Raw genomic sequence first — 13,559 nt, forward strand, 5'->3', positions numbered from 1 at the left:
TCTTGATTCGGCACTTAAGGACGAGCCACCACGAGACGCATGGCAAATACAATAAACGGGCAACTGCAAAAAAGGCAGTACGAGTCTACCTTAGTGCTCCATCGATGAGTGTTGATGGTGAGCGGCTATTTACAGCCGCACACGTTGGATGAAAAGAGGAATAGACTGTCTTCCCAAAATGCAAAAACTAAGAAAAACTAATATTTATAAAAAATAAGTTAATCCTCTGTCTTATTTATTAAATCCAGGAAATTGGTTGATGAAACCGTTGATTTAACTTAAGTTACAATTTATACAAAATGAAATTCACTTTAAGAATGGCTTTCTTCAAAACTTAATTAAGTGGTCAAAATCATGTCTGACTCACTCCAAATGTCTCTCGATATATTGGGCATCTTATGATTCTATCTTACCCATCTCATGCGGTTCCCTTTTCATATAATCAACATGATGAAATAAAAAAATAACATTATATTATTTAAACATAAATATGAAACGTACGTTTCATTTAAGTTATATTTAAGCGTCACACCGACCTGCTTTTCTCACGTGTGTGGCCTATACATGCACGTGTGCGTACATGTGGGGGAGGGGTGCGATTTTATTATTATTATTATTTTTTTAATCGAATAATACCCAGCAATCTTCGAATATTTTTTATGCTTAATGCCCATCCCTACTGATGAGTTGAATCAAACTACTCCAATTTGTTCTTTTAGGAGTTTAAATGTTTTTTTTTTTAATTAATTTTGTCCTGCTCCGACTTGTATTGGACAATGTTTTAGTTACATCAGACTTCTCCATTTTAGGAGATTAAATGTTTATTTTTTTGTCCTCAAGTTTACTATTGGACAATGTTTCAATAAAAATTGTGGGCTGCATCAGACTGCTCGATTTTCTCCATTTTGTTTGTATTTATCTTTGTCTTATATTAAGTATATTAAGCATCGGGATCGGTATCTGCGGATCACCATAACCAAAAATCCTGATCGGAGCATCCCTACTTAGGAGTCATTTGTTTTTGAACTTAAACTAGGCCTCCCGTTTTATTTGAATCTCCGGTATTCTGATGTATTCAGTGAACTATCCAGTTTTTGAAATTGCTTTTCCAAATGTATTATGCAAATATATTAAACATGACCGTGCAGAACAATGGTTTCCCTTTTCTAACATAATTTCTTGCTTTGTAAAGTGAAGGGTAAAATAAGGCCACTTAATTCCTCTGACCATAGCCATAATCTGTTTCTCAGTTTTTCTTCCATCTCGTTTGGTTTTCTTTTCAACCATAATATTCAATCCTCCAAAGGTTTTGGCCAGTTTCAGTTCAGAGCTTTTGGCTGTTGCTCATTTGGGGTGAAACATTATTATTTTAGCCATTTTCTGTGGACACTGAGTCTTTATCGCATGCCTTTGTGTCTTACAGGCTCCGTGAAGTGTCTGAAAAGCTCAATAAATACAACTGTAACAGGTATGTTTTGCCAAGTATTTACATTTTAAGCCCAGTGGTTTTACAATTCTTTCCACATCAATGAAGTATTGAGTTTTGTAAAAACACTTGGCTAACGTTTCTCTGTCCACACGGCAGTCATCCACACCTTATTCCGTTGGAGCAGGCCAAACTTAAGCAGTGTGTGGTTGGACCAAATCATGCTGGATTTCTCCTTGAGGTAACATTTACTATGCAGCACTGTTATTTATATCATTTATAGCTTTAGGCTTTTTCCTTATTTTAAAGGAACAATTTACTCCAAATATGAATATTATACCAATTGCTTGTACTCATGTTGCTCCAAATCAGTCTGCTTATTGTTTATTTTTTTTCATAAAACTCAAGTTCACACTAACCATGTTTGTCAAGCTTTACTGCTTTTTTTGCTTCATTCCATTGAAGGAAAATTGGAATGTTGGAACGAAACAAGGCTGAATAAATAATGACTATTTGTGTCTGATCAGCACAGAGCAATGTGGAAAATAATATACTTTTTTGTTTCAGGATGGACGTATCTGCAGGATAAGCTTTGCTGTCCAGCCCGACCGACTGGAGCTCGGGAAGCCTGATGGCAATGATGGGTGAGAAAAGAATACCTGTCAGACACATGGAAAATGCATGTTTGAGCTGGCATGCAAAATAACTAAATTAGATCTGTCCCTTCCGGTTATGATTGCTCTGGATTTATTTTGACCTATTAAGTTTGTTTTTATTCGGTTTTAAGTATGCTAACTTTTCAACCCACCTCATATGTTTAGATTAAAGGTTGTGTTGTAGGCTTTGGTTTGAAAATGTTTATTTTTTATGATGTTAGTGTAGCATGAATGCACTAACACTATATACGATGCAGTTATTATCCCAGACATTAAGTATTTTATAGTTGCATGGTGAAAATGCTTTTGTATTATTAGGGCTGTAGCGATAAACTAATCTCACGATTTGATACACGATATTCGGCTAACGATACGATTCGATATAATTCGATCCACTTACATCATTTTCTGAAAGATTTAAAGGGGACAGAGTGATTTTGGTAACATCGTGTGAGTGTTCCATTTACTTGGATTAAATTATTTGAACTGAAAACTAAATACTTGATTTACACAATATATGTCTCTGACTGGACAAGTTTAAGTTATTCATTCAAGAGCTGTGAGTGATTTTCTCTGCCTTTTGTTGTTTGATTCACATTAATGGCTCAATCGTCAGCAGGTTTATTAGACGCTGCCCCTTTAAGACCGAGTGCAGATCTAATAGGTGACTGATGCACCATCATTTTCTCCTAACTATTTAAGTCCATTTAAGACATAAACTGTTTAAATGAATAAACTGTGTTTCAGTGAATCTCAGAGCTGGTCATTTTTATATTATGTATATTTGATAGTTTAGATGCGCACATGAAGCCCAAAGTTAAGTAGCCTATACTTTTCTTGTCTCGTTGCAGTCCATTTCGGAGCGCGCGCCGCCTTGTGAACAGCGTCTCTTACGCAGATGTTTGTGCTTTTAATAGCTCTTTTAATGATTAAACGCGTCCGCAATTTAGCAACAGTAGTGACTGCATTTTACAACAATCACCGATCGTGCTGATTCTGACGGTACGTTTGGGTTTTAGGAAGAAATGACAGCGCATCGCTGTGAAGGGAAGGAATTTGCTCTAGACATAATGCAGTTAGTTTGGTTTCATCTCAAATATTTTCTTTTTATAATTTCTGAAAGCCGAAATCTAAAATAAAATTATAATATTATCCCAGATCTAAAGTGTAACCACGTTTGAATGTTTAGTTCTGTCCTCATTGTCAGTCATTAAGCAGGGCTGTCGTGTTGTTCGCACTGTGGCTCCGCGTGAGAGATCGCGCTCTCTCTTCTGGACTGCGAATAGCAAAATTGCATCACAGACAAATGGTTTAATATTATTATATATAGAACTGGCTGGCGAGATAAACATGTTCAAGATTACGTCTTTATATCAATAATAAATAGTAGCCTACGTGTATTTTCTATTTTCTCCAGTAGGCTACCGACAGTAGAACCGAAAACGACCGAGCTTTAAAGCGAATAGGGGTAAACACAGGGGGGATTCGAATGGGACTTATGTATCGATACTCGCGGCTTAAAAAATCGATACTTTCTTGGGAAAAAAAATATCGATTTATATCGCAGAATCGATAAAATTGCTCAGCCTTATGTATTATAATGAATAATATTCTTATTAATGACGGGGTGTGAAATTTAGGCTTTTGTGGTTTAGATGGAAGTAACATAGCATTTAAAACACTTTAGTGAAAAACTAAACAGCAAAACAGCTTGTTACGAACATTACGGCAGCTTTGCTGTCCGCTGCCCATTGCAGTGATGTTTTGTTTGAACTAAGCAGGTGGGCTAGTGTTTCTTTTCCTGTTGTTTTTTGTGATTGAAGCTATGTCGCACCAGTGCAAATCCCCTTTTGTGAACTGCAAGCAATCCACAGTGTTTGTATATGACAAATATTTAGCGGGCATGATGGCACATGATTTAGGGGAAATTTTTTAGCAGTTCCCTGCCAGCCTTTCCTACCGCTCTTGCCTGAGGAATGAGCTGCAGTCAGTTCTGATTCCCAAGGGTGTTGCCATGTTAGTCGCCCCACAGTAGAAAAGGGCTGATTGGCTCGTAGGCCTGGGGTCTCCAGGCTCTGTGATGGTCCCACATGTGGCACTATAGGTTTGTAACTGATCTCCCATCTTTTGTTTCCAGTTCAAAGTTGAGCAGTGTCTCAGGGGCAGGAAGGAGCTCCAGGCCAGGCAGGACTAGTGATCCGCCCTGGTTCCTGTCTGGTTCTGACACACTGGGCAGACTGGCAGGCAACACCCTTGGGTAAGTTGTGGCAGGGCTATCAGAAATGCAGCCATCAGGTAATGTTGGCAGCCTCACATGCGGTGGTGCCTTTGGTTATAAGAAATCTGTTTTAAGATGATTTTGCTTTGTTTTGTTTGCATGCAGTAAAAGTCTCCTGAAAATATTCACACTACAAGCCCATTTCCAGAAATATTTGTTTTTTATATGCGAGACTCTAAATTACTAAGGGAAAATTAAACTGCTTGTAGAGCTGGGCAATATAGCACAATTGTAATAAAATTAACAAAATTCAATCGGATATTTTTCAACTTTTTTACTATACATTTTATAATTTACATATACGTGTGTGTTTTTGTAATGAAACACAAAATGGTATAATTTTGTAATAGCAACATGTTGTTTTGCTAAAACATTTAAATTTGAAAAATTATCTTTTGAGTCCCCATTCGAATTAATTTTGAACTGATTCACATAATTAAGCTTCAACTATCCCTTTTTTTAATACAATGGTTTAATCAGAGATACTATTTAAAAACATCAGTCCTAATGCTCTCATATTCACGAGACAAGGAATGTAAAACTAGTCCCTAAACATGGTCCTTTGGAGTTCAATATCACTCAGGGAGTATCTTGTTGGCTGTATACTGATCCTGATTGTTGGTGTGCCTGACAGAAGCCGCTGGAGTTCAGGAGTAAATGGTGGCAGCAGTGGCGGCGGGGGCAGTGGTGGCGGAGGCTCAGGAGGAGGCAGTGGTGGCGGAGGGGGCGGTGGAGGAGGTGCTGGAGGAGGCGGATCTTCAGGCCGGTCCTCCACAGCAGCCCGAGATTCACGCAGACAGACCCGCGTGATCCGCACTGGCAGAGATCGAGGCTCCGGCCTGCTGGGCAGTCAGCCACAGCCGGTAATACCAGCCTCTGTCATCCCAGAGGAGCTCATCTCTCAGGTAAACTCTTGCTTCAGGAGGCCCGTTCATTAATTTTGACGACTTAAGCTGGATGTGCTTACCATGGGTCTATTTAGTAACTTAAATGTAATTTTTGCATAAATCCCTAAAACCCTTTTTTTTTTAAACACTAAACAGCCATTTATTTTCAACTGAGAAACAATAGACGTTTATTTTTAGTAAAACAACCAGGGCTGCAACCAAATATTATTATTCTACTTAATTGGATAATACAGCCTTTTTATTGGAAAATCATTTAACACATATAAATGCTTGCTAAACATTGTGTGTAAAGGTTTGAAATATAAATACTACAATATAAGTTTCATATAGCTTTTCACATTAATAAAATCTTAGAGAAGCATAAATTATAAAAATATATTTATTTCAAACCTTTACACAGTTTAGCATGCGTTTATATTTAATGTTACACACACACACACACACACACACACACACACACACACACACACACACACACACACACACACACACACACACACACACACACACACACACACACACACACACACACACACACACACACACACACACACATATAGGGGTTATGTGACCTGGGAAATTTCGTAATCGATTGCCTTCTCTAACCAGGCCCAAGTGGTTCTTCAGGGAAAGTCCAGAAGTGTCATTATTCGAGAGCTGCAGCGCACAAACCTTGATGTGAACTTGGCTGTAAACAACCTGCTGAGCAGAGATGATGAGGATGGAGATGATGGAGATGACACGGCCAGCGAGTCCTACTTACCTGGAGGTAAACAGGGACTGTATATGAGCCACATTTAAGACTGTGACATTTTCACCTCTTAACAAACAACAATACCTTTGACATTGACAATACTTTTCATACTTCTACAGAAGACTTGATGTCCCTTCTAGACGCGGATATTCACTCCGCCCATCCTAGCGTGATCATTGATGCAGACGCCATGTTCTCTGAGGATATCAGCTACTTTGGCTACCCCTCTTTCCGACGCTCTTCCTTGTCTCGTCTCGGCTCCTCACGAGGTAAAGGCCAAAACGCAGTCATGCTTGCATACACTCCGATGTCATTCAGCAATATTTGTGGAACTGCTTGTGCCACAACCATTTGTTATTTGTAAATGTTGTAGTTTAATATATAAAGTTACTACTCGCAACACATTCATGCAGATATGAAACCTAAGAGGAAGGTGCTATTGATTTTCTTTTTTACAACAAAAAATTATCCATATGCGAAAACAGCTTTACATTATGAGACACTTGAATCCCAAACAAAACACTAGAAATCATTATAAAACTGACATTGCAGACTTTAAATTTTGATGGGCATCAGATTGATTCTATTGTGACTAGTCAAGTTGTATTGATAAAACTTGAAGCTAAAATACTGAACTTAATAACACTGCTTAATAAGTTTAGGGCATGTCCCACTCTATTTTACATTACTCGAATCATGTCTAAAAAACACAGACCGCATATAACTTAACCAAATTATGTTAAAAAAATGTTTTCATAAACCAGCATTCATGGCTATCAAATACTTCAAGATGCCTTGCTGCATGTTTGTGTTGTGTGTGAGTGTCTGTGCTTTGAGAGAGTGTCCAATTGTCCTGCATGGTCATAGTCGTCGTTTCCCCTAATGAGCCCTCTGCGAAAGGCCCTGCAGTGCACACAGTCACCAATAAGACCCTGCAGTTTATACCCATACATCTCAGCAAATGCTGGACACCCGTCAGCAAGATTTTTCCGCTGCTAATGCAACCCAGCAGCTGACAAAGCCATTTATTACTCAGTATAGTGTCTATATGTAGCCCAATCATTTTTAAAATAGGGACCATCACCTAAATGGTCATGGATCCTTTTCACCAGCGGTGTCATTTACGGCACAATGGTCAGTTGTTTCTGGTGGTTGGTGTCACAGAAGTACAGCAGAATAAATTTTTATTACATATAATAGTCACTATCTAATTTGTTTGAATTCTCACTATTCCGAGGGTCTTTCCCAGAGAGTGGCTTACTGTTATCCCACTGGTGTGACCCTATTGCATACCAGTTCTCCTTCTCCCCTTAGAGAGAGACTCTGAACTGCTCCGCGAGCGGGAGTCGGTCCTGAGGCTGCGAGAGAGGAGGTGGCTTGATGGAGCCTCATTCGATGCGGAGCGTGGCTCCACCAGCCGCGAGGGAGAACCGAGCCTTGACAAGAAGAGCGTGCCGCTGCAGAGCCCTGTCACTCTGGGGGAAGAGCTCCAGTGGTGGCCTGATAAGGTGGGCCTTTAACCCTTTACTGTCCTAGATTGCCAGACGTTCCATAACTATGGTGCATTTCAAGTTGTGATGTATATAACAGAAAATTTCAACAAAAATGAAAGGTTTCATTAACTCAACCTCATGTAGTTTCAGACCTTTTTGACTTTATTCTGTAAAATATAAAAGCTATTTTGAAGTATGTTGGTAACCGAACAGTTGTAGGACCCATTGATTTCCATTAAGTAAGCAAAAGGTCAATGGAAACCAAAACTGTTACCAACTTTCTTTTGTGTTCAGCAGATGAAAGCACTGCATAAAGGTTTGGAACAACATAAGGCTAGTAAATGACGACAGCATTTTCATAATGTATGGTTGTACTATTCCTTTAAGGGTCAATTGTTCTGGTTCAATGGTTATTAACATGTTTTCAGTTTCTGCATTTAGTTTCTTTTATTTAGTTTATTTATTTTTGTGGAGCCTAAGTCTTATTAAAAGGCTGAAATATTTCTTTCTATTTTTCCAATTCTATTTATTTATTTTAAAAGAAATTAAGCAAACTGGTCAGCCTGTTCGAGTCGGTCACAGTGGGTTTTTTGTTCTTAAATATCATATTTGACCTTTTATGACATTTCAAGATTAGTTCAGATTCACATGTCAAATGATATAACTTGTTAAATTACTTTTAGTTGAAAGTGATTTCTTTTTTAATATTTTGAATTAGTTTTTATTTTAATTTAAAAGTTTTAGTAATTTTTTTAACTACGTCTGTGTAGTTCTTTTTAGTTATTTCAGTTTTAGTTATTTTAGTACTTCAAGTTAAACTAATTGAAAATGAGAAATGTTGCCTTAGCAACTTGCTAAAATAAAACATTTGAAAAAATATTTTATTTTAAGTAATGATGATTCTATTCAAGTAACAAATGGTTGTTATTTTTAGTTAACAACCTTAATCACAACTTTTTAGTGGTATAAGCATTTTTCAGAAACCAATTTAAGATTGCATTTTCTAAGAACTTGCAGGGATGCAAACAGCACGCTTTTCGGCGCCTCACGCTTTTTTCACGTCGGTTTGGGTGACTTGGGTCTGAGACTGAGAGGGTCTTATTATAATTTCACAAAGTCATCTGAAACCATTCCATAGCTTAATGTGAGGGACAGAAGTCTATTTACATCATTAAATGAAAGTTTACGGGAACTCGTTTTCCCTCTGCGGCTGTCAATTATTCTCCATTCAGTATTCAAACTGCGCGCGCGCCTCGTCCGGTAACAGCAGGATGCACGGTAGGCTTGGGCAGTATCCAAATTTTGATACCGTCAAACCTCCTCCCTATTTTACCGGGGTATACGGTATTACTGTGACTAATTAAAAATTATGACATAAGGCTCAGACAGCGTCACCAAACTGTTGGCTTGTGCCTACACCGTTCAGAAACTGAATACCAGATCGGGCAAAAAAAAACCAAAACAAAAATCAAGGCCAACCCGTGCACGTTGTGTCTGATCCCGGCTGATGGCATTAAATGTAATTATGAGCTGGAGCCCTATTTAGACTCGACTATTTTTAATACGTGGGCCGTTATAATATGGTGGCGCCAAATAATTTTTTAACCCAGGTGCTGAGGGGGTGGTAGATATAAATACTATTTATATATGAGCAAAAATGGGACACTTAATATTTAATTATTTTAATTATGACAATTAAAGTATTAATTTTTATTAATTAATTTAAATTAAATTAACAATCAACAAGTGCATTTGTAAATCCGGTGACCCGCGTCCATTGATTTTTATTAATACAACTTTTCTGTCAGTGCTGCAAAGATTAAAGCAGAACTAAGTAACTTTTTTACCTTAACCGAACAGCTTTGGAGATATTTTAATGTTTATATTACTGATTTCGTGTTGAACGGTGGTCGTCTCGCACCCCCCTGGTGCCTGTGAGCCACAAAACCACCCTTGCAACTTTAGGCCGCCGACCTCAGTGTTAGGAAGTATCGTGTGACATCAGGTCTCGCGAGGTAACAAATTGCTTTACGGCACTGCACGCGTACACGCACCCATCCAGGATACGGCTAGCTATAAGAACAACTATCGTCCCATGGCCAAGCTGGCATATAAGAAGCAGAAAGCTAGAAAAGCATTGTCGGAGGAACAGAGAAAGAGGAAATGGCAGACTGACCGAGCGAGGAATCAGACACGAGTAAACATCGAAACTGCGTTCGCAGAATGGCGAAAAAAAACAAAGTAAAGCGCGGTCGGAAGAGTCTAGAAAAAGGAAACGAGAATCTGACAGCACGAGGAACCGGACAAGAGTCCCACTCGCTCAGGCTTTCACTGTTAAAGTTGATTCCTGCGATTATCATGAGAACAGTTGTCAATATCTCACATAATTATCAGGACATAAATAAGCCTACATGTTGTAAATAGTATAAATCAGCGCATTTTGCAAACTATTATGATAAATTGCAATAATCATGTCTAACAACATCATAACGGACATTGTTATGAAATCAGGGCTCTCAAGTGTCACGCATTGAGCGTGACAGTCACTCATTTCGGTCTTTTGTCACGCTCTCTGCCACACATTGTATTTCTCACGCTGAAAAACTATTTGTAATATATTTAATATGCCAAAACTCTGGCCGCGCCGCTCTCACTGTGGAACCGGCAGAAATCAAGTGCGTCTCCTCTGGTGTTGTTCGTCGAGCTACACAATAGCCAATCAGAAAATAGCACTATTGTATCTGGGTAAGATTTAACGCAACAACCAATGACAAAAATGTAACTGTCGGCTGGATGTCACTCTTGCCTGTCTTCAAAACTTGAGAGCCCTGCGAAATAATGCGACGTACATGATACACTTTATTGGTGTCATCTGGCATTTAGGCTCAGGTAAGCTTAACGCAGTAGGCAACTTTATTATTATGAAGTGCAGTTGCCGTGAGTGCACATACGCTCTGCGTGAGTGGTGTTTACGACAGTAACGTTAAATACAAGTACTCTACAGCAACTCTAGGCATCGCTGTTTGACAAAAACAGAAATCCTGCATAGTGCCGCTTTAAGTTGACGCCATCTCCTAGTGAACGCGCATATATAGAGAGAAATGCAAATCATGGATTACATAATCAGAAGGTATAGATTAGCCTTTTTCTTTTTGTTTTGAATTGTTTCGTTTAAAGAAATTGACGATTGATATCTCCGTAGTGAACGCGCCTATAGAGAGAAATGCACATCCTGGATTAATCAGAGAGTATGCTGCCTATATTTCTTTTCCTTTTGAATTGTTTCGTTTAGAGAAATTGACGAATCGCCATCTCCATAGTGAACGATAGAGAGAAATGCACATCATGGATTACATAATCAGAGAGTAGGCTAGCCTATTTCTTTTAATTTTGAATAGTTTCGTTTAATGAATTTGATGATCGCCATTTCCGTATGAACGCGCATAGAGAGAAATGCACATCATGGATTAAATAATCAGCGAGTGGCCTATTTCTTTTCGTTTTGAATTGTTTCGTTTAATGAAATTTCAAGCTTTATTTAGATATAGGCCTATCTGTCATGTCTGTGAGACATACACTGAGTTTCGGTTAATTTATGATGAGATTTCAATTCAAGTGACCGCGGCGGGACAGCGCACGATCATGCCATGATTATGTTATCTGCTATATTTGATTCTTATTTATTAAATCCAGGCAATTGGTTGATAAAAAAATTATTAAAATTAAGATACAATTTATACAAAACGAAATTCACTTTAAAGAAAGGCCTTTTACAAAATGAAACTTAATTAAGTGGTCAATGTCTGACTCCCGATGCATCCCATCTTACTCGTGCTGTTCAGTTTTCATTATCAACGTAAAAAAAAATTACATTATAATATTTTAACAAATATAAACTAATGCGCTTATTTAATGAACTCGGGGCAAAATGCATCCTCGCAGCAGTGAGTGGGTGGTTGTTTCGGAGATGCGACATTAGGTTAGAGGTGTTTCCATCTCTCGTGGTCACCTTTTTTATTGCAACATTTACAAATTGCCTCGTCAGTATTTACCGACTCTCCCTTCTCTCTCTCTCTCTCTTTCTCCTCCACACTGTCACTTGATAACAAATACATAAGCATTTTAGGCATTGAATAAATTGTTTATATATTATATATAAGTGCCGGTAATGACGGTATTGAAACTGATACCGTTGCTATTTTAAGACCCCATGGTATACGATATTACCGTTATACCGCCCAACCCTAATGCACAGTAAAACTCTCTCCAATATGATATATTCACATTATAGTGCTTGATCTGTAGATAAAAGGCTGTGGATTTGCATAAAATTACTTTATTTTGTGTATTTGTATATTATGTTTGTTGCTGTTTTTAAACGACTCGCTACCGTGCCTGTTAGCACAAGGACTATGAATCGGCATCAAACGCACAATAACTGGAATTTAAATCTGTGAAGAAACAAATGATCAATAAGCTGTTGGACAGATAAACACTAGGATTTGTGCGCTCGACATTTCTTCGTTTTGTGCCGTGAACTTTTAAATGCGCACTTGTGCAGCGCAGTGCTGCACACTGTGACTCCATGTTGCTTTGAGCACATCATTCTGCACTCGCGATGCGCATACGCGCTTTGTGCACTCTGTTTTGAAGCGTTCATGGTTTTGCGCATTGAAAGATTATTAAAAGTCTATATTTTTTTTATACCTATCCTGCACAATACATTTAAAATAAGTATAATTTAATTGTATATTATTTCTGTGTAGTGTATTATAGGCTATATAAATATATACACTTCTGAATTCTTGACATTCATATATAAATATAAAATTGTGAAATGTATGATTGCATGATTACCAATAGTAATTTGTTTTTATTAACATGTTTAGTTTTTATAAAATTACTGTGCAGATTTTTTCAAGAATTACTTTTTGCTGCTGATTTATACACTCATTAAGTTTAATACAAATACCAGTGCTGTCAGTTAAACGCGTTATTCACAGCATTAACGCAAACCCGTTTTAACGGCGTCATTTTTTTATCGCGAGATTAACGCTCTTTTTGGCCTAGCAAACTTTGTAGTTTTTTTCACATGCTGTTGCATGCAACATCACACCGGATAGCTAGACCGTAAACAAAACAACAGGTACGCCGCACACACTTGTTTGGGCTTACGCGTCGGCCAAAGAGTAGTAGGACCATATTAGCCATTCTCTGAGTAGGCTAACGTTACGTTTTGAGAGGATTGCGCGAGACGCCGATCTAGAGACGTGCACTCTCAACGCCATAGAGTGCAGCGCGGGGCTAGATTTGATGGCAGAGTGCGAGCGCGGGCGGTAATGCACACACTCTGTGTGCGGGTACGGGAGAATAAAACGATTCGCGGGACTCCCGCAAACTAGAAATTAATATATTTTTATTCATATGTTGCAGAAAAGCAACAAGAACAACTAAAAAAATAGAAACGATTTACAGGCCAGAGTTTCTTTTTATAACATGTTTGCAGCGTTGAGTGATGTAGCCAATCACAGACATATGTGTTGATTTCTTGAACGCAATGGCCAATCAGATGCATTTAAAATAGACTCCCCCCACCGCTCAAAACTGACTTTTTGTTCAGTGCTGAATTCTGTATGCTGGCAAATCCTCTAATTATAACAAACAAAGTGTATATATTATGAAAGATTCAATGTGCAGTCAGCTTCATTGATAATAACACAGATGTGTGAGATTGCGATGAACTGATGTCAGCTTTTTAGGAATTTTTAAGGGAGGGCACTTTGCGCGCATTCAGTCATGCCAAACCATGCATGCAGTAGGCTGCTTGCTTTTGTGTTATAACAGTGGTTTGTGTGTTAATGCTTTAATAACAAATAATGTATCAGGAGCATTTATGCTGATGTGTATGGTAGCGACACGTAGGTGAAAGTATTTGGAGGTAGCCTACAAAAAAAAGTCTATTTGCCAGCGGGAGCGGGACAAAAATGTTGCGGGCGGGAGAAAGTAACATAGAAAGTAGTTAAGAACGTCAGTTATAACGACCC

At 38.3% G+C, this 13,559-nt stretch overlaps 1 protein-coding gene across 12 annotated transcripts in view; it reads left to right on the forward strand.

Moving 5' to 3' along the window:
* ubr5 (ubiquitin protein ligase E3 component n-recognin 5) overlaps positions 1–13,559 on the forward strand; it is a 65,490-nt gene that overhangs the window by 7,717 nt on the left and 44,214 nt on the right. For 7 of the 12 annotated variants that reach the window (XM_077221511.1, XM_077221515.1, XM_077221506.1 and 4 more), the window contains exons 2-9: positions 1,424–1,468; positions 1,586–1,667; positions 1,994–2,070; positions 4,220–4,339; positions 4,995–5,265; positions 5,878–6,037; positions 6,142–6,291; positions 7,319–7,530. In XM_077221511.1, the coding sequence (XP_077077626.1) occupies positions 1,424–1,468; positions 1,586–1,667; positions 1,994–2,070; positions 4,220–4,339; positions 4,995–5,265; positions 5,878–6,037; positions 6,142–6,291; positions 7,319–7,530 (1,117 nt within the window). The remainder of the gene's footprint in view (positions 1–1,423; positions 1,469–1,585; positions 1,668–1,993; positions 2,071–4,219; positions 4,340–4,994; positions 5,266–5,877; positions 6,038–6,141; positions 6,292–7,318; positions 7,531–13,559) is intronic. The other 5 variants (XM_077221514.1, XM_077221512.1, XM_077221516.1 and 2 more) reach the window with 1 other exon arrangement.

This window comes from Siphateles boraxobius, unplaced genomic scaffold (assembly GCF_051911475.1).
Source record: "Siphateles boraxobius isolate OS27281-9 unplaced genomic scaffold, OSU_SipBor_1 84, whole genome shotgun sequence".
Lineage (NCBI taxonomy): Eukaryota > Metazoa > Chordata > Actinopteri > Cypriniformes > Leuciscidae > Siphateles > Siphateles boraxobius.